General features: G+C 42.2%; 1 protein-coding gene across 4 annotated transcripts in view; it reads right to left on the bottom strand.

Annotated features, from left to right (window-relative positions):
* DOCK11 (dedicator of cytokinesis 11) overlaps positions 1–27,890 on the bottom strand; it is a 421,093-nt gene that overhangs the window by 232,307 nt on the left and 160,896 nt on the right. For 2 of the 4 annotated variants that reach the window (XM_069746935.1, XM_069746933.1), the window contains exons 30-31: positions 16,969–17,080; positions 12,510–12,548 (exon numbers count right to left, since the gene is read on the bottom strand). In XM_069746935.1, the coding sequence (XP_069603036.1) occupies positions 12,510–12,548; positions 16,969–17,080 (151 nt within the window). The remainder of the gene's footprint in view (positions 1–12,509; positions 12,549–16,968; positions 17,081–27,890) is intronic. The other 2 variants (XM_069746934.1, XM_069746936.1) reach the window with 1 other exon arrangement.

Below are 27,890 nucleotides of genomic sequence, written 5' to 3'. Positions count from 1 at the left end.
TCCGTCTTCCACGTCCTCTGCAGTGACTGTTCAGGTCAGAGGGCGCGATGATGTATTAGTGTGCGCGCCGCCCTCTGCCTGAACAGTCAGTGCGGATAGACAGGACGCTGAGGAGCAGCGACGAGAGGTGAGTATGTCATTTTTTTATTGCAGCAGCAGCATTATATGTGGCAAATTGTTATATGGAGCGTCTATGCGGCCATAATGAACTGTATGGAGCATTATATGGGGCATATTTGTATATGGAGCATCTATGGGGCCATAATGAACTGTATGGAGCATTATATGGGGGCATATTTGTATATGGAGCATCTTATGGGGCCATAATGAACTGCATGGAGCATTATATGGGGCATATTTGTATATGGAGCATCTTATGGGGCCATAATGAACTGCATGGAGCATTATATGTGGCACATTTGTATATGGAGCACCTTATTGGGCCATAATGAACGGCATGGAGCATTATATGTGGCATATTTGTATATGGAGCATCTTATGGGGCCATAATGAACTGCATGGAGAATTATATGGGGCATATTTGTGTATGGAGCATTTTATGGGACCATAATGAACTGCATGGAGCATTATATGGGGCATATTTGTATATGGAGCATCTTATGGGGCCATAATGAACTGCATGGAGCATTATATGTGGCACATTTGTATATGGAGCATCTTATGGGGCCATAATGAACTGCATGAAGCATTATATGTGGCACATTTGTATATGGAGCACCTTATGGGGCCATAATGAACTGCATGGAGCATTATATGTGGCACATTTGTATATGGAGCATCTTATGGGGCCATAATGAACTGCATGAAGCATTATATGTGGCACATTTGTATATGGAGCACCTTATGGGGCCATAATGAACTGCATGGAGAATTATATGGGGTTATATTTGTATATGGAGCATCTTATGGGGCCATAATGAACTGCATGGATCATTATATGTGGCACATTTGTATATGGAGCATTATATGGGGCATATTTTAATATGGAGCATCTTATGGGGCCCATCATGAACTGTATGAGCATTATATGGGGCTCCTGATTCAATATGGATATTCAAAAACACGTAACCTACTGATGTCTCAAAATAGATACCAATAAAAGTAAAATTAATTTATTTTTTAAATTTACCACTAGTTGCTGCATTTCCCACCCTAGACTTATACTCGAGTCATTAAGTTTTCCTTGTTTTTTGTGGCAAAATTAGGGGGGGTCAGCTTATATTCGGGTCGGCTTATACTCGAGTATATACGGTACTTCTGGGAGCCAGGATGGATATATGGGGGGGGAGGAAAAGTGACATATGGGGGTCAGGATCGATATATGGTAGGGCCTGAACAAGGGACATATGGGGGCCAAGACATGGAACATATGGGGGCCAGGATGGATATATGCGGGGGAAGGACAAGAGATATATGGTGGCCAAGATGAATATATGGGGGGACCAGGACAAGGGACTTATGGGGGCCAGTATGGATATATGGGGGACTAAGACAAGTGACATAGGGAGGCCAGGACAAGGGACATATAGAGGGTCAGGACACATATGTGGGGGCCAGGATAAGGGACAAATGGGGGCCCAGGACAAGGGACATATGGGGGCCAGGATGCACATATAGGGGTCAGGATGGATATCTGGGGGCTAAGCTGCACAAATGGGGGCCAGGCTGCACATATGGTGGCCATGCTGGATAAGGGACACAGTGGGCAAGGCTGGACAAGGGACATAGGGAACCAGGCTAGGGCATATTATTAAATAAAGGGGGCCAGGCTGAACAAGATTATTACATAAAGGGGCCAGGATGAGGGACTTAATTACTGTTTGGGGAATGTGCTCTAGAAGCAATCAGCTATTGATGACTGAGTGTTATTTTCTGCAGAGATGAGTCCTGGCTGTAAGAAGTGTGCGGAATATGTTAGCGCTATATAAAAATAAAGATTATTATAAAGATTATTAAGAAGTGATGGCGGTCTCTGCTGAATGAAGAGGAAAAGTGAAGATGAAGGACTTCAACTACAGACGTCACTGGTGAATCAGTGTATTACATGTACACGCTCACTATATACAGAGCTATTGTGTATAATGTCATTGGTGAGCCCTGTTTTACTTGTACACTATACACTATATATAGAGCTCCTGTGTATAATGTCACGGGTGATCCCTGTATTACCTCTACACTAACACTACATAAAGAACTTCTGTGCATAATGTCACTAGTGATCACCGTTTTAACTGTACACTGACACTATATACAGAGCTCTGATGTATAATGTCACTGGTGATGACTGTTTTAACTGTACACTAACACTATACAGAGCTCCTGTGTATAATGTCACTGATGATCACGGTATTACCTGTACAATGACACTATATATAGAGCTCATTCACTTTGCTGACAGTAGGAAATCTTTCAGTTTTTGTCACAAAACTGAGTGGAAAATTTGAAACAAAAAGGCAGCGAACCTATGGCACGCGTGTCAGAGGGGGCATGCAGAGCCCTCCCGGTGGGCACGTGCACCATCTCCTCAGGACTAGTGCCTTCACCACTCTTCTCAGCCCCCTCGCCATTTCCCTCATCACTAGCACTGTGGTCACTTTCCTCTGCACGCGTGCTGTCCCATCAGGTCACGCATCCTCCCATCAGTCTGTGAGTGGGCTGAGGAGAGTGGCGACGCTAGTGCCCACAGGTAGGATTGTGATATATGAAGAGACCACATCAGCGTTGGAACAGGCAGAAGTGCGTAATTACTGTATATACTTGTGGATAAGCCAAGTTTTTCAGCACGACTCATTGTCCCACAAGACGGCGGGGAAGGTGGAGCAGCGGGTCACAGGAGGCAGGAGCCGGCAGCTGCGGCTAAAGTCTGTGCCTGCTGCTAAAGAGAAATTAATTTTCACTGCACTGGCAGTGAATATTCATTTCTTTTATAGCGCGCATAGTGTCAGCAGCAGTTGCCGACTTCCAGCAGCTGCCGGGGTGTCACGGGTGCCCGCTCATTAAGGTAATGAATATTCACCTCTCTCCACTCCCATAGGTGTGGAGAGAGGAGAATATTCATTACCTTAATGAGCGGGACACGTGATTGCTTGGCGCAGATGCTGCTGGTACAGGAACAAGATGCTGGGAGGGTGCGCAGGGAAGGTAAGTAGGATGTTTTTTTTTTTTTTTTCATGCAATGATAGGGATGAGGAGCCATGCATACCAGGCCAGGGATGTGGAGCCATGCAGACAAGGATGGGGATAAGGAGCCATGCAGACAAGGATGGGGATAAGGAGCCATGCAGACAAGGATTTGGATAAGGAGCCATGCAGACAAGGATGGGGATAAGGAGCCATGCATACAAGGATGGAGATAAGAAGCCATGCATACAAGGGTGGGGATGAGGAGCCATGCATATAAGAATAGGGATGAGGAACCATGCAGACAAGGATGGGGATAAGGAGCCATGCATACAAGGATAGGGATAAAGAGCCATGCAGACAAGGATGGGGATTAGGAACCATGCATACCAGAATGGGGATTAGGGGACAATGCATACCTGACTTATACTCGAGTCAATAAGTTTTCCCAGTTTTTCGTGGCAAAATTAGGTGCCTTGGCTTATACTCGGGTCGGCTTATACATAAGTATGTATGGTATTTATTTTTTAATGTGAGTCCATTATACTATATGGAGCACTATTTGGGCACATTATACAGTATGAAACAATATGTGGGGCCATTATACTGTATGGAGCATAGTGTGGGGCCATTATACAGTATGGAGCATCGTGTGAGGCCTTTAAACTGTATGGAGCATTGTGTGGGGCTATTATACAGTATGGAGCACTGTGTGGGGCCATTACACAGTATGGAGCACTATGAGGCCATTATACAGTATCAAGCACTATGTGGGGCCATTGTATAGTATAGAGCATCGTGTGGGGCCATTATACTGCATGGAGCACTATATGGGGCACATTACACTTTATGCAGGACTATATGGGGGTCATTACATTGTATGGAGGACTGTGGAGCCATTATACTTTATGGAGATCTATATGGAGCCATTGTATTCAGGGTCGGCGTTAGCAGCAGGCAGACTAGGCAGCTACCTAGGGCCCTCGCTCCCCCATTTTCCCCAGTGGCATGCTGTAAATCGTGGCATACCACATGGCCACTATGGGGCCCGTGAGTCAGGGGGGGCCCGCCTGGTGCCAGCGCCGACCCCAAAACCCCAGCCGCCGCATTCAACTGTATCGGCATCATAGATGCCAATACAGTTGAAAGCAATGATTGAGGAGAAAGTGTCAGATGACACTCCCTCTCCGATCATTCCCCTCTGCCTCTGACACAGTGGGCGCGTGATGACGTCACTTCATCGCGTACTCGCTGTGTGCCGGGCAGTGCAGCTGAGACCAGAGCCTGGAGCAGTGTGGGAAACAAGGAGGAGAGTTGAGTATTGTGTTTTTTTTTACATTTATCAGTGAAAGAGTACTGGACTGTGGGGCTGGACTATATTCTAAGGGGGTAGGGTGAGGGTCAGCATTGTGCTATATTTGGGGGGTTGCATTGTATTCTATGAGGGGGCTACATTATATTCTATGACTAGGGCTGCATTATACCTTATGAGGGGGCTGCATTATTTTCTATGGGGGTCATTATACCCTATGAGGGGGCTTAATTATATTCAATGGGGGTCCTGCATTATACTCTGAGGGGACTGCATTATATTCTATGGGGGTCTGCATTATGCCCCATGAGGGGCTGCATTATTTTCTATGGGGGTCCTGCATTATAATCTATGAGGGGGCTACATTATATTCTATGTGGGGGCTGCATAATATTGTATGGTCGGACTACATTATATTCCATGGGGGATGGCAGTATTATACTTTGTAAAGGGGCTACATTATATTCTATGGGGGTCTGCATTATAGTCTATGGGAGTCCTGCATTATACTCTATGGGGGGCTGCATTATACTATATGAGGGGGTTGCATTATATTGCATGGTGGGGCTACATTATATTCCATGGGGGTTGGCTGCATTATGCTCTGTGAGAGGGCTACATTATATTCTATGGGGGGTCTGCATTCAATTCTATGGGGGATGCGGCATATTATATTCTATGGGGGGCTGTGCTATACTGTATGAGGGGGCTACATTAAATTCTATGGGGGTTACATTATATTCTATGGGGGGCTGCATTATATTCTGTGGGGTGGATGCATTATGCTATATTGGGTGACTGCATTATGCTCTATGAGGGGGCTACATTATATTCTATGGGGTGGCTACATTACTCTATGGGGGCTGCATTAAACTATCGGACTATGGGCAGTGCATTATACTATATGTACTACATGGGACCTGCGTTATACTGTATTAAGGACTATTTGGAATACATTATACCATATGAAGAACTATGGGGTTCATTATACTATGGGAAGTGAATTGTACTACATGGAGGACTATGGGGGTGCATTATGCATTAACGGTGGACTGAGGAGTGTATTTTAATATATGGAGGACAGTGAGGAGTGTATTATACTATATGGCGGACTATGGGGCACATTATATTATATGAAGGACTATGGGGTGCATTATACTATGTGGAGGACTATAGGGTGTATTATATTAAACAAGCAAAATGCTGCCTATTCATCGAGTGATTCCAACAAAAATCATTGTTCTCAGCAGCACATCGCTGGTGTAAACTGCAGATATGCTGCTGATAACCTGATACTGTATGGGGACAGATTGACCTAATAGTGATTATTCTGTCCCCATCATTGTTCCTCAGCCGGTGTACACTGCAGATGTGCTGCTGACATGATGATACTGTACGGGACAGATTGCTCTACTAGTGATCGTTCTGTGTAGAGACCGGGAAACAAACGTCAAACGATTTCAATATTGTCAATCACAGTCGTTTAGCGGCCTAAACTACAACCGAAATGCTTCTGTGTGATGTACAATATGTCAGCATTTGGGGCCCAATTTTAAACTTTTGCCTAGGGCCCCACTTTGACTAAAACCGGCCCTGATTGTACTGTATGGAGGACTTTATGTGCCCGTTATACTGTATGGAGGGCTGTGTGGGGTTTACAGTTGGAGGATCATACTGTGATGGGGTCACCATTCTTTGTTGGGGCAAAGGACACCGTTCTCTCCTGGTTCTCCTCCTATCTCTCTGACCGCTCCCTCACTGTATCTTTTGCTAGTTCTTCCTCCTCGCACCTTCCCCTTACTGTTGTGGTTTCTCAAGGATCAGTCCTAGGCCCCCTCCTCTTCTCTTTTTATACTGCCCCTATAGGACAAACAATCAGTAGATTTGGTTTCCATTATCATCTCTATGCTGATGACACCCAATTATACACTTCTCCTGATATCACGCCTGCCTTTTTAGAAAACGCCAGTGATTGTCTTATCGCTGTTTCTAACATCATGTCCTCCCTCTATCTGAAACTGAACCTGTCAAAAACTGAACTCCTCATGTTCTCTCCCTCTACTAACCTACCTTTGCCTGACATTGCCATCTCCGTGTGCGGTTCCACCATTACTCCCAAGCAACATGCTCGCTGCCTTGGGGTCATACTTGATTCTGAGCTTTCCTTCACCCCCCACATCCGATCATTGGCTCGCTCTTCTTATCTGCACCTCAAAAACATTTCTAGAGTTTGCCCTTTTCTTACTTTCGACACTGCAAAATCTCTTACTGTTTCACTCATTCATTCTCGTCTGGACTATTGTAACTCTCTACTAATCGGCCTCCCTCTTACCAAACTCTCCCAGCTCCAATCTGTCCTGAATGCTGCAGCCAGGATTATATTCCTCACCGATCGTTACACCGATGCCTCTACCTTATGCCAGTCATTACACTGGTTACCCATCCACTCAAGAATCCAGTACAAAACTACTACCCTCATCCACAAAGCACTCCATGGCTCAGCACCACCCTACATCTCCTCCCTGGTCTCAGTCTACCACCCTACCCGTGCTCTCTGTTCTGCTAATGACCTGAGGTTAGCATCGTCAATAATCAGAACCTTCCACTCCCGTCTGTAAAAGCACATGCCCGCAATGAAGACTCAGGCGGAACCCCCAGTTGGTCTCCAAGCAAAAATGTCAAATAAAAACAACAAATGTGAATATCTCTGCAATGCAGTGATGCAGCGCAAGGTGTAAAAAAAAATCATCAGAATTAGGGGAGCTCAGTGATTTTTACGAGGCATTTCACGCACTTTTTTTAAGCAACAAAAATATTCAATATTCTGCCATGTTTTCTTAGAATAGGATGAGCTGAACAGATCGATATATAGTATTTGTGACAACATTTATTTTTATATAATCTGTATTTTAATAGTTTAGATCTCTGCTCATTCTTGACTCAGAAGTCAAGTGGCCAGTCTTATCAGTAAGGGTATGTTTCAAGAAACTCTGCGTGTTTGACGCTGCATAGAGTCGCAGCGTCAAACACGCAGCATCCAGATGTTACAGCATAGTGGAGGGGATTTAATGAAATCCCGTCTCCACTATGCGTGGTAACACGCATCCGGCGGCCCTGCGATTCCGGACATGCGGCGCGTCTTTTTAGATCGCAGCATGTCCGTATACCTTGCGGCAACGCTGCGCCACCGCAAGGTATAACACTGGGCCCTATGTGTGGGGTGCGATGATTCCGGATGTGTGCAATGAACACATCCGGCATCATCGCGTCTCCAGAAGAGGGCAGAGCTTTGGGCGGAGCGAGTTCGCCGCTCCGTCAAAACCGCCAGCCATCCTGAGCGTGGACACGTACCCTTACTGACAGCCTTCTCTATGGAGCATGCATATGTAGAGATAGCTGTCAGTCACTGATAAAGCAGCCTCATGGATGTCTGAGCCAAGAAAGAGATCTAAGGCTATGTTCACATGTCTAGTAGTTATTTCCATTTTAGATCAGTTTTGGGATGACAAAAACAAATCTAAAATATCAAGCAAAGGATCCATGTACTTGAAATATACTAAAATGTCTTCAATTTCATTACAATCTATTTATTTACTGAAACAAAAAAAGTACTGTGCACAACTTTTTTTGCATTGCCCAAAAAAATTAATAGCAACTGAATCTGTTTTTTTTAAAGTAATAAAGTCTATAGGAAACAGATCATAACTGAAGGTCATCTGTTATGTCATCCATTAATTGATCCATTTTTTAAATCGATACTGTCATTTTAATTTCTATTCCATAAATCAAGAGTACACAGGAAAATAAAAAAATTTGTAATGTATCTTATCAGAGAAATTTGCTTCTTTCCTCGCTAGTACTATTCTTTAATTTTCAAAATTCTAATATCCGGGTAAAATCTCTACCCAGTGAAGAGGGATTTTTATATTACTGAGATATTAACCCCTTTCCGACATGTGCCGTTATAATACACACGTCGGGTTCCCCCTGTTTGATGCGGTCTCAGCGCCAGAGCCCGCACCTTTCCGGGAACATGCAGCTGATCTATACAGCTGACATGAGCCCACAACAGCCACGAGTGGAGTAGCGATCCACCCGTGGCTGTCAACTATTTAAATGCCGATCTGATCATCGCCTGTGTGTAGCAGAGGCGATCAAAGTACTGCACCTTCTAGTCTCCCATGGAGAATATTGAAGCATGCAAAAACTTAAAACAAAATACGTTTTTACAAATACTAAAAAAAAATCTAAAAGTTAAAATCACCCTCTTTTCGCCCCATTCAAAATAAAACAATAAAAAAATCAAATATACACATATTTTGTATCGCTGACGTCAGAATTGCCTGATCTATCAATATAAAAAAAATAATTAACCCAATCGCTAAACGGTGTAATGAGAAACAAATTCAAAACGACAGAATTGCATTTTTTTTGTCGCTGGTACATTGCAATAAAATTCAATTACGGGCGATCAAAACATTGTATCTACATCAAAATTGCATCAATAAAAACGTCAGATCGGCACACAAAAAAATAAGCCCTCACCCAGACCCAGATCATGAAAAATGGAGACACTACAGGTTTCGGAAAACGGCGCCATTTTTTTTCAACAAATGTTGGACTTTTCTTTTCACCACTTACCGTAAATAAAAAATAACCTATACATGTTTGGTGTCTGTGAACTCGTAATGAAGGGGAGCAAAAAACGAAAACGCAAAAATGGTAAATAACCCAGGGGTTAAATAGCAGTTGCTGCTGCTAAGATTCTTTGTAGATCGGAGGTTCAGAGAGGGAGGAGCTAGAGGCTGAGCTCCTCCCTTCCCATCACTTCTACTTAGAATCTTATCAGTAGCACCTGCGATCTCCTATCTGAGTAATGTAAAAATTTGCCTTCTGTGTATACAGACTTTGAAAATAAAAGAAAAGTACTAGCAGGAAAAAAAGTAGATTTCCCGGATAAGATATATTATGAATTCTCTTGTTTTCATTAATACTACAGATTTTTTAAATAAAAATTAAAATGATGGTTCCTCTTTAATCCCTTTCCAACATCGAGTGGTAAGCTGTGTGCCCACGTTGCGTTTTGGCTGCGTTTTTGCCGTAGCAGAAACGCTTAAAAACGCATTCCCATGCAATCCTATGGGATTCCGCAGTTGCTGTGGCCATGCTGTGGATTTTCCCGCTGCAGAATTGCACAGCAGTAAAATCCGCAGCATGTTCATTATTTCTGCAGAATCGCGGCGATTCCGCTGCCATAGGATTGCATTGAAACGCTCACTTTATGCATGTGGCTATGCCCACCATGTGTAAAGTGAGCGCTTCATGTGCAGATGGTACCCAGGGTCTGGAGGAGAGGAGAATCACCTCGAGGCCCTGGGTACCATATTCCTGGAAAAAAAAATTTAAATAAAAAATAAGGATATACTTACCTTCTGATGGCCCCCGGAGTCCTCACGCCTCTCAGCGGTGCACGCAGCGGCTTCCGTTCCCAGTGATGCATTGCGCGAATCACCTGAGATGACGTCGCGGTCACGTGACCGTGACATCACAAAGGTCCTTCGCGCAAAGCATTCCTGGGAACGGAACGTATTGGGAGTGCCGCTGAGGAGATCGGGGGCCATTGGAACGTGAGAATAACCATTTTTTTTTTCATCATTTCTAACATACTATCTTTTACTATTGATGCTGCATAGGCACTATGCTTGACAATTGTGACCAACCTGTCAATCACTTTTGATTTGAAGCATCGCTTGGAAAACGCAAGCATTCTGCAGCTTAAAACGCTTGCAAAACGCTTGTGTTTTGCAGGAAAACACATGCAAATTCCTCAGAAAGTTGGGAGTGGGCACATAGCCATATAGTACGCCGATGTCGGACTCCCCCTGGCCGGAGCCCGCACCTTTCCGGGCACATGTCAGCTAATATAAACAGCTGACATGTGCTCGCAACAGTCACGGCTTGAATCACGATACACCAGCGGCTGTTAACCCCTTAAATGCCGCTGTCAATCTCTGACAACGGCATTTAACTTGTGCTTACGGCAAGCGCGCCGGAAATTTCGCCCATTGGTGAGATTGCAGGTCACCGATAGGTTGGCATGACAACCAGAGGTGCCCAGCAGACCTCTATAGTTGTCAAAGCCAGATTGCTATGAGCACCGGCTGGTGGTCGGCACTCATAGCAAGCGAGCATTTCTGCTACATACAGGCGATCTGATCATTGCCTGTATGTAGCAGAGCGGATCGGGTTATGGCAGCTTCTAGTCTCCCATGGAGACTATTGAAGCATGCATAAAGTAAAAAACAAATGTTCTTAAAAATATAAAAAAAATAAAAAAATTATAAAAGTTCAAATCACCCCCGTTTTGCCCCATTCAAAATAAAAAAAATAGAAAAAAAATCAAATATACACATATTTGGTACTGCCAAGTTCAGAATCGCCCGATCTATCAATGTAAAATAGAATTAACCCAATCACTAAACGGCATACGAGAAAAAACAGTAAAAACACCAGAATTACTTTTTTTGGTCACCACAACATTGCATTAAAATGCAATAACGGGCGATCAAAAGATCGTATCTGTACCAGAATGGTATCATTAAAAATGTCAGCTCGGCATGCAAAAAATAAGTCCACACCCAACCCGGACCATGAAAAATGAATTCTACAGGTATTGGGGCAATTTTCTTTTTCTTTTACAAATTTTGGAATTTTTTTCACCACTTAAATAAAAAGAACCTAAATATGTTTGGTATCTATGAACTCGTAATGACCTGGAGAATCATAATGGATGGTCAGTTTTAGCATTTAGTGAACATGGTAAAAAAAAAAAATAAATAAAACAACTGTGGGATTGCATTTTTTTCAGTACACAATATGTTAAAACCAATGGTGTTGTTAAAAAGTACAACTTGTCCCGTGAAAAAAACAAGCCCTAACATGGCCATTTTGACCAAAAAATAAACAGGTTATAGCTCTTGGAAGAAGGGGAGAAAAATATGAAAATGCAAAAACAAAAATACCTCTGGTCATTAAGGTGTTAAAGGGGAATCTGTCAGCAGCTTTTTGCTATGTTATCTGAGAGCAGTATGATATAGAGGCAGAGAGCCTTATTCCAGCAATGTGTCACTTACTGGGCTGCTTGCTGTAGTTTTAATAACATCACTGATTTATCAGCAGGAGATTATCACAAGAGGACTAGTAAACCTGCTGCCATGTAGTCCTCCATATTTATCCTAGTATAATCCCTGTTTTCTCTGTTGTAGATGTAGCAGTGGTCAGAATGTTGAGCTCTGTATAACCCCGTCCTCACCACTGATTGGCAGCATCCTGTGTACACTGCATTATAAGAAAGCTGCCAATCAGTGGTTAGGAGCAGGGTTATACATATTAGCATGACTAGCCTGCACGTGAGACCTAGTCAGGCAGTGATAATCTCCTGCTGATAATACACCGTTGACACTTCAAAACACAGCCTAATAAGTGACACATCCCTGGAATCAGACTCTCTTGCACTATATTATGCTGCTCTCAGATTAAATACCAAAAACCTGCTGACAGTTTCTCTTTCAATACTGTACATGAACATAACACTAGGGGTCTTCAGAAAAACATCTAATAAAACTAATCTGTTACAAATGGAAAACAAAAACCAAAGTGTGGATCTCTTTTTCCTCAGTTTGTAATTGATCCAGTTTTTTTTATTTTTTTTTATTACTGGATTGGTTACAAACGTACAACTGGACATGTGAATATAATACAAAAATCTTTCCCTATAGACCTCTATATGAACCTGTTCATTTCCTCCTGCCCTATGCAATCATGCTGACGAGATCAGACTGCTTGGTCAATGAGACAGATTCCTTTTGGTTGGAGACTATGCACTTTCAGCAGCAAAATCAGCAGCCAGCTTGTCTTTTTTTTCAGCTGTTAGCCATGTTAGTAGTAAGAGAAGCCATCTGTTTGCTGTAATGTTAGTGAGAATTAGTGAGTGGAACGTGGATCAGCAGATATGGAGTCATTTCATTATGGAAGTGAATTAACATTACCAACCTACCTACAGATGTGAACCGCTCCACAGCATATGATAACAAATCTAATGGTTTTGTGAAAACAAAAGGTAAAAGTATAAAATAATTTAATGATACAGTAAATAATTGGGTACAATATCTTTATCAGCAGGACTAGTAAAAGGCACAGAAGAAACAATGAACTTAGTCAATTTGGGATCAGGAAAGAGGTGATAGTATTTGTACCGCCTCAATAAACTACCTAGCAACCTATACAGCATTGGAAGTCTTGGATAATAAGTGAGAAAAGGGACACAGGGATCTGCGGCAGGTGACTAAAAGATAAGGTTAAGCAAACAAAAGGGTAAAATTGATTTTTTTTTTTTCAGCTGGTATTGCAGACAGAGAGGAAGGAACAGTTTTGACTGCAGCATTATGTCTCCCAGCTACTTTAGAACCCGAAATCCTTCTTATCTTTAAAACTCATGGGTATCTATTATTATAAAAAATTGGGAAGACAGAAGGCAAATTATTTTAATATTCCAGTATTTTTTTTTTGCTTCTGCTTTATCTTTAGTATTCTTTTAAAAAGTTGTTTCACCAGTTTTACTGCAGAGATATTAGTTTATAAAGTTTACGTTATAATCTATAATTGCTTCTGCTTTATCTTTAGTATTCTTTTAAAAAGTTGTTTCACCAGTTTTACTGCAGAGATATTAGTTTATAAAGTTTACGTTATAATCTATAATTCTTCTCTGGGGGGAGGACACCTTGTTCTGACACATGAGGATACTAATGATAAGCAGGCAGCAACATACATGATAAAGAGGAACATGTTACAACGATAGCCTAGAACAGGTTTCTCCTGTGTGGGACATATAATGATAGACAGTTTGCTCTCCGCACTGGTCTCACTGCAGAGAAGTGTGTGATTACAAAATGCTGAGAACACAGCAGAGATGGGTTTGATTATACACACCTTTCATCTCAGGGCAGCCAGTGTGGGAGAAGGGGATACAGCAGAGCTGACAGCACTGTAGAGCTGCTGCTATAGAGGTAGTTGGAATGACGCAAACCTCAGCTCTGCTGTACTCTCCCTCCCTCCACACTGGCTGCCATGAGATGAAAGGTGTATGTAATTGCACTCATCTCTACTCTACTCTCAGCACTTTGTAATCACCTAGCTCTGTAGTGAGATTACTGCGGAGAGCAGACTGTCATTACATATCTTGCACAGGAGAAAGACTGTTCTAAGCTATTGTGTGGGAAAGCTCTTTTTTTCCCAGTAACTTGCTGCCTGCTTATGATTGGTCACTGTTATGAAGGGGAAGAAGTACACACCACCTGTGAAAAATCTCTGGTAATGCTCCTTTGGTCTTGAAGGGAAACTTCCAGCATTATTTCATAACCAAACTATTTATACATGCATGTAGCTGTTTCAAAGACAAATCCAGCAATACCTTTATATGACCAGACTGTTCCTCTATTACTGAGAAATCTATGTTCGAATTGATATGCAAATGAGTGTGAGCTATTGTAGATCTGAAGCCTCTGTCACTCCAGCTCTATTGCACGCCCAGCAGCACCTCACCCTGATTGACTGGCTGCCTCTATGCTGTGTGACTTCAGGCAAAGGAGTCATCTGTCAAGCAGGAAGGGGAATAGAGCTGGAATGACAAATCTACAGTCTCAAATACATAAAAATACAAAAACTGATTTCTCAGTAACGGAGGAATGAAGTGACCATGTAAAGGTATTGATGGACTTGTCCTTGAAAGAGCTAAACGTGCATATAAATAGTTTGGAAGATGAAATCCAACTGACAGGTGGTTTAATAAGCTCTGCGGCCGCTATTCCTTGATGTGGCCAGTTTAACATGCTGAAACTGGTGAAAGGTCCTCTTTAAGAAAACCATTACTGAAGAAAAATTCCACCGAACACAGACATTTTGTCCAAAACAAAAATAAATAGTAAATACAAACAAAAAAATACAAATACACACTAGATGTTACTGGCGTATTTACCATATGATACAATTTCTTTACACAGTAAAGCCATAGCGTAGCAATACAGTGGTGCTTTACAAGGGTCCATATCAGAAGAGCAGGGCTCCACCTCTGAAGGGGCGCTGGCACTTGTGCACGCATTGCACACTCTTCAGTGTTTACTAGTTAATAGCGGTGGTGTAGGATATTGCAGCATCATATTACAGAAGCATAAGGGAAATTATTTTATTGCATAGAAACTTCAAAATATTATGATATGTATCTATAAAACTTTAATTCCATGTTAAGATTTTTTTAATAGAACGCTTACACAAAAAATATATCATTTTTTACATAGGACTGCGTTTTGTGTTGCAGCTTAGGCCGTTCTAAGTAAATAAAATACCAGACCAGTCATGAGTAAAGACTGCCTATTGCTGTCGAAACGCGTCGACTGGATCATGTCAACCTTGTAAATTTTTCTTTTGTATGCACTATATTTTCTTTTGAAAAATAAAAAGAAAAGGAAAATCCAGTCCTGTTGAGCCGGACTCCAATTTTTTTTCTATTTTACTTCGCAAAAAGCCTAGAAAAACACGGAGGCTCTGATGATTCATGTACAGAGTTATTTCAATTGTATTTAGCAATTCATTGATGATCGAAGTATGTGTCCATTATGTTAAACCAAGGGGTAATTACGGTAACCCATCACAATTCCCTAGATAACATTTACTAGAAGTGACTGCATAACTGCATATTGTGGAAATATAACGATTTGGTAGAGAAGTGAACAAGCACATACTGAGGTACTTTTTTTTTCACGTGCATACTGTATAACATAAAAATATCCCTTTAATCTCAAGGAAATAATGCAATGATCAGGGCCGCATAGTACTGCAGAGTTTTTCCCCACTTCCCTATGACGTAAAAGCTCATCCAAGCTTGGACAGAAAATTGAAAACACTCCAAAAAGTTAGACAAAAATTGCCATTTGCTATGGTTCTTGGCATCCTAATGCCTGGGACTTATCCAAACCTGAGCTAGTACCATTACTAGCACAATAATATCAATGCAGACCCGGCCTTCAGATGTTTTTTTTTTTCTTCCACATTTATGCAAATAGAATAGAGTACATCCAACAGCATAGCAGCGCCACAAAAAATTAGCTGCCGGTATGAGTGTGTCAGCCGATGCATCGCGCCAACAAATCTGCCAGCCCAGGTGCCCTACAATGCGATCTAATGAACAGTATTCAACAGGAATTTATATTTGACCACTCATTTAAAGGCGTTCTCAGGTGTAAGTATTTTTTTTAATCCATGCGTATGCTTTAACGAGAAATAGGAAAACAAGCCTAACCCCCTGCAACTACAGCACTGCCTCTCTGCCGCTGCCTGTCCTCATTGGCATGGCCACAGCATTGGGTAAGTAAGGCCCTTTTCTAATTTTCTCATTTTCCTTACTTTCCTCCCTCACCTAGTTCAGGCAGTGCCTCTCCTTTTCTTGACATGGATGAAGCGGTGACATCATGTTAGATGTGCCCTGTGACTGGCTGCAGTGGTCATATGCTGCAGATGTGACGTCACCACTGCAGTCATGTCAACACGGATAGGGGAAGAGATGAAATGGCATTAAGATTTATTTTCTTATTTTTATCTAGAGCAGGACTATGGATTTAAAAAAAAAAAAACCCGGCAAAATAACGTTAAAGGAGTTGTGCACTTTCTGGAAAGTGGACTCCAAATGATGTGAAATACATAAAATGACAAACACAACAGATACTCACCCTCCCTGTGTCCAGCTCCGGCTCCCAACCATTACTTGGTATTTTGGCTGGAGGGGTGAAATCACGTCTATAGCATGTATAACTTCTGTAACCTCAGTGGCTCGTGTCATCTACTTCAACACAGCCGCTGAGCTCAGTGATTAGCTACAGCGGTGATGCGCCCTTTCAACGTGACCTAAACGCTGCAGCCAAAACACTGAGATTGTAGCAGCGGTGGAGAGTCAACGCCGGACCGAGGGAGGGCGAGTGTGTAGTTTGTGCTGTTTTTGTTATTTAAGGTATTTTACCGTGTTTGTGGTACACTTTCCTGAAAGTGGTTAACCCCTTTAAATATAGCTATGAAAGAGGTACTGAAGCTGCATGCATGTAGCCACAGATAAATACCAGAAGAACATAGCAGGTGTTCAACTATCACTCCTGGTCACTATATTAATCCATATGGAAGAGCAAGAAAAATCTCCTATAATCTACTGGTATTAATACTGTACATACAGTACCTCTGGGAAAAAGAAAAGGACCTAACGAAAGATTGAAACACGAGCAATCTGCAGCTCAATAATTAAGTAGGCTCCGACAAGGAAATTACTTTTTTTCTTTTTTTCAATTAGAGCCAGATACACTGAGGTGATACACAAGACAAACACAAAATCTAAATATAACATTGAATACCAGCAAAATATGCATCTGGTGTGACACAACAGGAACGTATCCATTTTTTTCTTTCTTTTTTTTTACCTTGCACTCTTTGTAGTTTTGGCTTGGCAAACGTCATTGGCAGGTTAAGAGGGATGAAGTGCTCATGACTGCAGATGGTTTGTAGAAATTCAAATTTGTATTCATTTAGAATCTGTCAATAGAACAATAAATAAGTTGTCAGATCTATAACATTTATCTAGAAACCCTGCGTCACTCACATTAAACATTACACATTCAGTATAGACAAGATAGGCCAGTGGTCACAGGGTTGTCTCATTAAGACAATTACTTTAGGGCTGATGAACATTGCCATTTAGGACTCTATCAGCAAGATCAGAGTCTGGTGGTCCTCCCTCTTTCCTGTATTATTTGGATGGTTATTTGAATGGCTGGCATACATTACTGCTCTTTACCTGTAGAGTCTACCATAGAGGAAATGTATGGGCAGCAGGAGTCTAATCTGTGATCATGACTGATCGACAAGGATTTCTAGAGCTGATCCCACAGTAATCGTCCAGCCGCAGAATAGCTTTAGCACAAAGACTCTATTCACAAGTCCAGTAGTTATTTCCATTTTTTGGATCTATTTTGGGCTAAAAAAATGGAAATAAAACTTTCCAGTACAGGAGCTAGTCATCTGACTGGGAAAAGACGTCTCCTAAAATGCCTTCAGTTTTATCTCATTTCCTCATCCGTTTTTAAATAGGATCAAAAAACGTAATCTGCACATCTTTTTTCTTCATCCAATAGCAACTGGATCTGGTTTTCAACATAGGAAATAGATCATAAATGTTGGTTTCCTGTTTTTGCTTCATTTGTAACAGATTCAGGGTTTTTTTTTTTGTTGTTTTTTTTTTACATTAAATCCATTACATACAGATGATAAATGGACATGTCACGTGAGGTGAGCCTAATTTATTTTCTTTCCATATATCGACAGTACATGCAAATTCAGAATGCAATTTTGGGAATATAAAGTCTACATTCAAGTTTTATTACTTTGAATGTATCAGGGGACCACAATTTATGCAAATCCTAACAGTGCGTTAATGAAAGTTTATTCCTCATAAAATAATGCCGTATTATTGATCCTGTCGTACAGACTGAATATACTGAATGCTATCAGGAGGATTTCAACAAAAGAACATTTGTTCCCATCTGGCAATCGGTAAAGTAAACACCTATTTGATAGTGAGACTTATGTTTGTATTGCAGTAAAGTCTTTACGGTGTTTGATGATTTATCAGTTGATAAGGAGTTTATATCACATTAGTGCTTCTATTGACATCATTTATATTTTCTTTCTGGAAGAGAAATGTGTAAGTGACTATAACCCAAATTGCCACAAAATATTTTATGCCACTCAATCTCCATATCTTAGCTAAAACCAATATCCAAAATTAGAGCAAGACAAAGGTGGACAATCTAACTTAGATCATGAACATTTGAGAACTAAAATGACGGGGGTGTACAACAATTTTCCAGGTGCTCAGATCACTTTCTTCAAAAGAATTAAAAACATTTTCGGCAGAGTGTAATAGAGAATTACTTTGTGTGCAATTTCCTCACATAAAAGTGCAGGTTTATAGCAGCAATGCCAGCGGGGAATGGAGTAAGTCAACTCTGGGTCCTGCTCCATTGTCTTCAGACTGTACTAGCAGCTCATAGTAGTACGCTACAGCATAAAATCACTCAACTCTCAAGGAGATGACAAGCACTAAGAGCAAAGAGACATGTGCCAAGGTATTTTTTTCGACATGACACCAGGCTTCCTCCCAATGAGGCCATCAATTGAAGGTGAAGCATCCAGAATCCAGCATGGGAATTATCAGAACATGTTTTCTAGCACAGAGAAGGCTCCACAGGTCAGTGGTATTTACAACAACCTGATCATTGCCTTATGCACTGAGCTGTACCATGTGGGTGATCTTTCACAAAACCTAGTAGCTGCACATGTAGGGCTCATTGAGATGTCCAAGGTCTGTTTACAGAAAGCACACAGTGACATCACAGCCAGTATACATGGCTGTTTTTCCATAAAAACTGCATCATGCACTACTTTGGTTTGTTCTATGGACCAGAAAAAAATGCAATAAAAAGCAGCTCCACAACCATCCTCAATACAGATGAGCACATGGAACTGCACATAGAGCCAGTCATGTCTGCAATTTGATGTCATTTCCGGCTCAATGTTCAATACGAATGTCTGTGTATGTTTGAGATAAGGGAGTCCAAGGAATTTCTTTGTCTAAAGGTACCTTCACACATAACGATATTGTTAACGATATCGTTGCTTTTTGTGACGTAGCAACGATATCGTTAATGAAATCGTTATGTGTGACAGCGACCAACGATCAGGCCCCTGCTGGGAGATCGTTGGTTGCTGAATAAAGTCCAGAACTTTATTTCGTCGCTTGACTCCCTGGAGACATCGCTGGATCGGCGTGTGTGACACCGATCCAGCGATGTCTTCACTGGTAACCAGGGTAAACATCGGGTAACTAAGCGCAGGGCCGCGCTTAGTAACCCGATGTTTACCCTGGTTACCATGCTAAAAGTAAAAAAATACAAACACTACATACTTACCTACAGCTGTCTGTCCTCCAGCGCTGTGCTCTGCACTCCTCCTGTACTGGCTGTGAGCCGGAAAGCAGAGCGGTGACGTCACCGCTCTGCTTTCCGGCTCACAGACAGTACAGGAGGAGTGCAGAGAAGCAGAGCGCAGCGCTGGAGGACAGACGGCTGTAGGTAAGTATCTAGTGTTTGTTTTTTTTTACTTTTAGCATGGTAACCAGGGTAAACATCGGGTTACTAAGCGCGGCCCTGCGCTTAGTTACCCGATGTTTACCCTGGTTACCGGCATCGTTGGTCGCTGGAGAGCGGTCTGTGTGACAGCTCTCCAGCGACCAAACAGCGACGCTGCAGCGATCCGGATGGTTGTCGGTATCGCTGCAGCGTCGCTTAATGTGAAGGGGCCTTAACAGACTCCGCGATAGAGCCAGACCTAAACTCTTCAGCTGGGTGTAGACAGTATTAACTTCAGCCAACAAGATGTATGTATGCTAATGACAGGACATATGTAGAGATAAGCTGAGCCAATTATATTCCTACAATGCATGTCCAGAAAATGCCTATATAGACACTGACCAATGATGTAATAAAGAGAGTCCTGGTTATGGGGGACTTTAACTACCCGTATATTAACTGGGAAACAGAAACCTGTGAAACCCATAAAGGCAACAGGTTTCTGCTAATAACCAAGAAAAATTATCTTTCACAATTGGTGCAGAATCCAACCAGAGGAGCAGCACTTTTAGACCTAATACTATCAAATAGACCTGACAGAATAACAAATCTGCAGGTGGTCGGGCATCTAGGAAATAGCGACCACAATATTGTACAGTTTCACCTGTCTTTCACTAGGGGGACTTGTCAGGGAGTCACAAAAACACTGAACTTTAGGAAGGCAAAGTTTGACCAGCTTAGAGATGCCCTTAATCTGGTAGACTGGGACAATATCCTCAGAAATAAGAATACAGATAATAATTGGGAAATGTTTAAGAACATCCTAAATAGGCAGTGTAAGCGGTTTATACCTTGTGGGAATAAAAGGACTAGAAATAGGAAAAACCCAATGTGGCTAAACAAAGAAGTAAGACAGGCAATTAACAGTAAAAAGAAAGCATTTGCACTACTAAAGCAGGATGGCACCATTGAAGCTCTAAAAAACTATAGGGAGAAAAATACTTTATCTAAAAAACTAATTAAAGCTGCCAAAAAGGAAACAGAGAAGCACATTGCTAAGGAGAGTAAAACAAATCCCAAACTGTTCTTCAACTATATCAATAGTAAAAGAATAAAAACTGAAAATGTAGGCCCCTTAAAAAATAGTGAGGAAAGAATGGTTGTAGATGACGAGGAAAAAGCTAACATATTAAACACCTTCTTCTCCACGGTATTCACGGTGGAAAATGAAATGCTAGGTGAAATCCCAAGAAACAATGAAAACCCTATATTAAGGGTCACCAATCTAACCCAAGAAGAGGTGCGAAACCGGCTAAATAAGATTAAAATAGATAAATCTCCGGGTCCGGATGGCATACACCCACGAGTACTAAGAGAACTAAGTAATGTAATAGATAAACCATTATTTCTTATTTTTAGGGACTCTATAGAGACGGGGTCTGTTCCGCAGGACTGGCGCATAGCAAATGTGGTGCCAATATTCAAAAAGGGCTCTAAAAGTGAACCTGGAAATTATAGGCCAGTAAGTCTAACCTCTATTGTTGGTAAAATATTTGAAGGGTTTCTGAGGGATGTTATTCTGGATTATCTCAATGAGAATAACTGTTTAACTCCATATCAGCATGGGTTTATGAGAAATCGCTCCTGTCAAACCAATCTAATTAGTTTTTATGAAGAGGTAAGCTATAGGCTGGACCACGGTGAGCCATTGGACGTGGTATATCTCGATTTTTCCAAAGCGTTTGATACCGTGCCGCACAAGAGGTTGGTACACAAAATGAGAATGCTTGGTCTGGGGGAAAATGTGTGTAAATGGGTTAGTAACTGGCTTAGTGATAGAAAGCAGAGGGTCGTTATAAATGGTATAGTCTCTAACTGGGTCGCTGTGACCAGTGGGGTACCGCAGGGGTCGGTATTGGGACCTGTTCTCTTCAACATATTCATTAATGATCTGGTAGAAGGTTTACACAGTAAAATATCGATATTTGCAGATGATACAAAACTATATAAAGCAGTTAATACAAGAGAAGATAGTATTCTGCTACAGATGGATCTGGATAAGTTGGAAACTTGGGCTGAAAGGTGGCAGATGAGGTTTAACAATGATAAATGTAAGGTTATACACATGGGAAGAAGGAATCAATATCACCATTACACACTGAATGGGAAACCACTGGGTAAATCTGACAGGGAGAAGGACTTGGGGATCCTAGTTAATGATAAACTTACCTGGAGCAGCCAGTGCCAGGCAGCAGCTGCCAAGGCAAACAGGATCATGGGGTGCATTAAGAGAGGTCTGGATACACATGATGAGAGCATTATACTGCCTCTGTACAAATCCCTAGTTAGACCGCACATGGAGTACTGTGTCCAGTTTTGGGCACCGGTGCTCAGGAAGGATATAATGGAACTAGAGAGAGTACAAAGGAGGGCAACAAAATTAATAAAGGGGATGGGAGAACTACAATACCCAGATAGATTAGCGAAATTAGGATTATTTAGTCTAGAAAAAAGACGACTGAGGGGCGATCTAATAACCATGTATAAGTATATAAGGGGACAATACAAATATCTCGCTGAGGATCTGTTTATACCAAGGAAGGTGACGGGCACAAGAGGGCATTCTTTGCGTCTGGAGGAGAGAAGGTTTTTCCACCAACATAGAAGAGGATTCTTTACTGTTAGGGCGGTAAGGATCTGGAATTGCTTGCCTGAGGAGGTGGTGATGGCGAACTCAGTCGAGGGGTTCAAGAGAGGCCTGGATGTCTTCCTGGAGCAGAACAATATTGTATCATACAATTATTAGGTTCTGTAGAAGGACGTAGATCTGGGGATTTATTATGATGGAATATAGGCTGAACTGGATGGACAAATGTCTTTTTTCGGCCTTACTAACTATGTTACTATGTTACTATGCCTTGATGCTCAATGTATCAGTTTGGATTTTACAATTTAATTTCGAGCAGGCACAATGTCTCAGAATGTCCCACATTACGTGGCAACGACAGTATCAAGACCAAAGTTTCTTCTCCAGAATGGGCAATGAAGCCAATTAAAGACTAGTATTACACTTCATTCTTTGGAATCATTGCCAACGATCTCCAAAACATCTAGCTGAAGAATAGTCCTCAGTTTCTTCTATTTCTACTATTTATACCTAATAATTAGGCTAAGTTCACACTTATGCAAGGCTCTATGTTGAGAACTATGTCAGAATTTGCACTGAAATGCCCATGGAACGCCCGCCAGGGCCATGGGGTACTCGGTACCGGGCCCGTTACTTAAAGGGGATGTCACGGTGGCGGCGCCCGGGTCTGTGGCCTTGGGCGCCCAAGTAAAAGGGAAAGTCTTTAAAGGGGATTTGTGAATAAAGTTTGTGTTTGTGACGCCACCTGTGCTATTCGGTCAGAGGGGACCGACGCTGCTTAAAGGGTTCCTCTGAGGTGATGTTATGGAAGCTAAGATGGTATAACTTCCCACAGGTGAAGACTGGTCCCCAGGGCTCCCGGTGTGGTGGATGAGGATGATGGGTGGTGCGGTAAGAAATGGAGGACACAGGTTTGCAGTCTCTTTACCTGGTTTACTAAAGACTTCAGGCAGCCATAGCCCAGGGCACCAGATCACAGGTAGAGGCAGGGTGCAGCCGGCTTGGAAGCGAGTTCAGAGTCCCCTTTACCAGGTGGAGTTAGAAGCCTTCCTATTAGCGTGGTGATGCAGTCCCTTGCTGCCTGTGGCCTCTGTCAAGGTTCTCACTGTTCTCTCTGTCCTCCTTAAATGGAAAGGACACTAACCTGTATGACAGGTGGCTCGAGCCTTTTGTACAGGGTCTCTATCATGACCTGGGCTCTATGCGCCGCTGTGTCTTCAGGTGTTAGGGCGGACAGGTGATGTGTAGTCCAGCTGTACTGCCGGTTTCTGCTGTGCCTCGTGGAGTCCGACACAATCTTGGTCTTCCGGCTACTGGTGCCTGCGCTCTGCAAGGAGGTAGCTCAGTCGCAGCTATTCTCCCCAGTTCTTTCTCTCCTGTGCTCCACTCTCCTGCACGCTCACTACAATGTGTTCTTCTCTCTGTATTCTCTCTCTCCAGGAGCTGCAGCAGCCTTTTGGCTGCACGGCCCCTCAGATTCCTTATCCTCTGTCTCTCTGACAGGAACTAACTAACTTTCCCTCCAGACCAGAATATATACATATAGGGGAGCCACCCATAAACTGGATCAGGGCTCCCCCTTCTGGCCTGGAGTGTGAACATGTTGTATGCTTGTGGTTACCTGATAAACAAGATCTTCCTTCGGTTCCATGCGTGACATCACTCTCCCCATGAGTAAAGCAATGCCACTGTAACAACCAGGACCCTGGGGCGTTACACCCACCCCAAAAAAAGGGGTTTGAGAGAAGCCCCGACAGTCACTTTGGACTTTGTCTATCTTCCGTCCGAGTAGTGCACGTATAAGAAAGACAAATACTGTTGGGTCAGGAGGCCAATTTGACTCTGCTGGCCTTATAGTGAGCTGCTTTGTCAGGGTTGCCATTGTAAGCATATTTTTTGTGTATTCCAATGGAAAACTCGATGCAGTGCTCACCGTAAAGCACTACATAGTCTGTTTGAGGTGTTGCTTACTGTGTTTTTTTTTTTTTTTTACCTGGGCATTATACTTTTAGAATAGTGCATTACTTTTAGTGTATATATATATATGCTTACATTTATTATAGATTCTCACCTATTATTTGTATAACTGCAACATTTTATACAGTATGTTAATCCACTTAGCCCTGTACAGCTGTTGACCTGCTCTTGTTTGCCACCTGTTATCCGGCGCCTCACCACTTAGTACCAGCTTGGTTAGTTTTGAATACAATGTTTGCATATTTGATTTTCTCTCTGGTTGAAATATTTGCATCTACCTGGCAACACTTATTAATACAGGAATCACTAATTATTTGGTAGTCACAAAATACAAACTGATAACCTTTTTATATGCACCATTTACTGCACAGAACTGATTCCTCTAATCTCTTAAAATTACATCCATTGATAGTTTAGTAAGGCCACATTCTGTCTATGAAAGGCTCTGACATTAGGAAAAATAACAACTTCATCTATTAAGTTGAAAAAATATAAGCTGGTGCTGCGCCGAATGAAATAATAATACTGCGAGATGTAGAGTGTTATGTCATGCTGAATGAAACTATGACAGAAGCAATGTAAGATACATTCATGAATAATATGGAGCATCAGGGCGGAGGAAGCTAGAAAAAGCAGTAACAGATGTAAACACTGTCAGGGTTCGGTTCATTGTGATTTTTCCTGGCTGTGCAATATGAGAATTCTCCGGTGCCATGAATATGTCCGCAAGTAGGCGATAGGTATACTCCAGGCCACATTCCGAGGCTGGAAACAGTCTAGTTGGAATGTGGCCGAGACTATGCATATCACATGCTTGCAGTCACATCAGCGCCGTTCCCGGCGCTGGCACAGAAGAATCCTCACAACTTGCAGTGTGCGCAATGTGAGAATTCACAAGGCTGCAGTCACATAGAGTGGACAACCTCTATAGTATAGTAATAACATTATTCTCAATTATCACTTAGTGATACATCGGTTTTAACAGGTGGAACACGGATGCCTTCTGTTATTCACGGAGTCTTACCTAAAGTGCTGGCATGATATTGATGAAGAGGAACTCCCCACTCAAAAAGAAAGGATGGCAAGTTACAGAGCATGAGAATCAGAATAGTTTATGGACATATAATACTGGTATATGCATCAAAAGCAGTTTTAACTTTTTGTTTGTGATAGGGACAACAATACCATGTTTTTCTACAGGTTTAGCTTATTTATTTGGTTCTCAATAAAAGTCAAAGACGACCTGATACTTGCTCCAAAAATTGAGTTAAATACTATTTATCATCTACGTCTTATTTATCATCTACTTCTGTGCAATTCTCCCTTTTATGCTGTAAAGCTCCATTGAAGATATTCACATTTGTGTTCTTTGGAAAATCTCTGCTTGCAGTCCAACTGGAAATTTCTTCACAGTCTTCTCTGGAGGCATGCACTTTCACCCATCCTTCCCAGATACTTCGAATCACACTTCTGCAGCATCTTAGACTGACTGCTAGATCCACTGCTGAGTTGTGCTTGGCAGCATCTGAGAGAGAAAGGTGAAAGTACATGCCTCCAGAGAAAATTCTGAAAAAACACTCAATTGGACTGCAAAGTAGAGATTTCACATACTGAGCTTCAAAGGAAACAAATGTGAATATCTCTACAATGGAGCGAAACAGCACAAAACAGAAAGAAAAAAAGAATCAGAGGAGCTCAGGGATTTTTATAATGTACTAGATGGTGGCCCGATTCTAACGCATCGGGTATTCTAGAATATGCATGTCCACGTAGTATATTGCCCAGTGACGTAGAATATTGCTCATGGAAGATAGCCGTAGGCACTACTATAAGTTGTGGTGCACAAGTAGGTGCCCAAACCGTACTTATGTTGTAGATAAACTTGGCACACACGTGGTCAAATGAAAGTGAGATTTAATTGAAAGAGAGTGCATACAATATTGACGTTTCGGTCACAGGTTAGACCTTCATCAATGTACCTCTCTTAGAGTATATTCACAGATTGACCTTCTAATAGGAGATTAATCCCTCTGCTTGTGGCTGGAGCAGCTATAAATAGCCGGCTACAATGGGCGCCAGTGCTGTGCTGTGCTGGACGCGGCTTCCACCGCTCGTCCTGAGGAAGCCGCGTCCAGCACAGCACAGCACTGGCGCCCAGTGTAGCCAGCTATTTATAGCTGCTCCAGCCACAAGCAGAGGGATTAATCTCCTATTAGAAGGTCAATCTGTGAATATACTCTAAGAGAGGTACATTGATGAAGGTCTAACCTGTGACCGAAACGTCAATATTGTATGTACTCTCTTTCAATTAAATCTCACTTTCATTTGACCACGTGTGTGCCAAGTTTAAGTAGAATATTGCTCAGTGACGTAGTATATTGCCCAGTCACGTAGTATATTGCCCAGCTATGTAGTATATTGCACAGTCACGTAGTATATTGCACAGTCACGTAGTATATTGCACAGTCACGTAGTATATTGCCCAGCCACGTAGTATATTGCCCAGCCACGTACTATATTGCACAGCGACGTAGTATATTGCCCAGCCACGTAGTATATTGCCCAGCTACGTAGTATATTGCACAGTCATGTAGTATATTGCACAGTCACGTAGTATATTGCACAGTCACGTAGTATATCGCCCAGCCACGTAGTATATCGCCCAGCCACGTAGTATATCGCCCAGCCACGTAGTATATCGCCCAGCCACGTAGTATATTGCCCAGCCACGTAGTATATTGCCCAGTTACGTAGTATATTGCCCAGTCACGTAGTATATTGCCCAGTTACGTAGTATATTGCGCGGTCACGTAGTATATTGCCCAGTCACGTAGTATATTGCCCAGTCACGTAGTATATTGCCCAGCCACGTAGTATATTGCCCAGTTACGTAGTATATTGCTCAGTGACTTAGTATATTGCCCAGTCACGTAGTATATTGCCCAGTCACGTAGTATATTGCCCAGTCACGTAGTATATTGCCCAGCGACGTAGTATATTGCCCAGTTACGTAGTATATTGCCCAGTGACGTAGTGTACAGCACAGAGCCACGTAGTATATTGCCCAGCCACGTAGTATATTGCCCAGTGACGTAGTATATTGCCCAGTGATGTAGTATATTGCCCAGTCACGTAGTATATTGCCCAGTGACGTAGTATATTGCCCAGTGATGTAGTATACAGCACAGAGCCACATACTATATTGCCCAGCCACGTAGTATATTGCTCAGTCACGTAGTATATTGCCCAGCTACATAGTTCATGATTAAGGGTGCTTAGTCACCGGAAACGCGTTGACCTTGGTTTTAAAATATTTTTTTGTATGCTGATGTTTTGTCCTTTCACTATATTTTAAGTGAAATTACTATGGATTTTTCACTATTTCGTTGAGCTGGATCTCCTTCCCTTTCCAGCTACATAGTACATTGCCCAGCTACATAGTATATTGCCCAGTCACGTAGTATACAGCACAGAGCCACGTAGTATATTGCACAGCAACGAACTATACAGCAGAGAGCCACGTAGTATATTGCCCAGCTACGTAGTATATTGCTCATCCACGTATGTCACAGGTTAAAAAATAAACATATAC

Source organism: Ranitomeya imitator, chromosome 2, assembly GCF_032444005.1.
Source record: "Ranitomeya imitator isolate aRanImi1 chromosome 2, aRanImi1.pri, whole genome shotgun sequence".
Lineage (NCBI taxonomy): Eukaryota > Metazoa > Chordata > Amphibia > Anura > Dendrobatidae > Ranitomeya > Ranitomeya imitator.
This window is presented reverse-complemented; position numbering and strand designations above follow the sequence as displayed.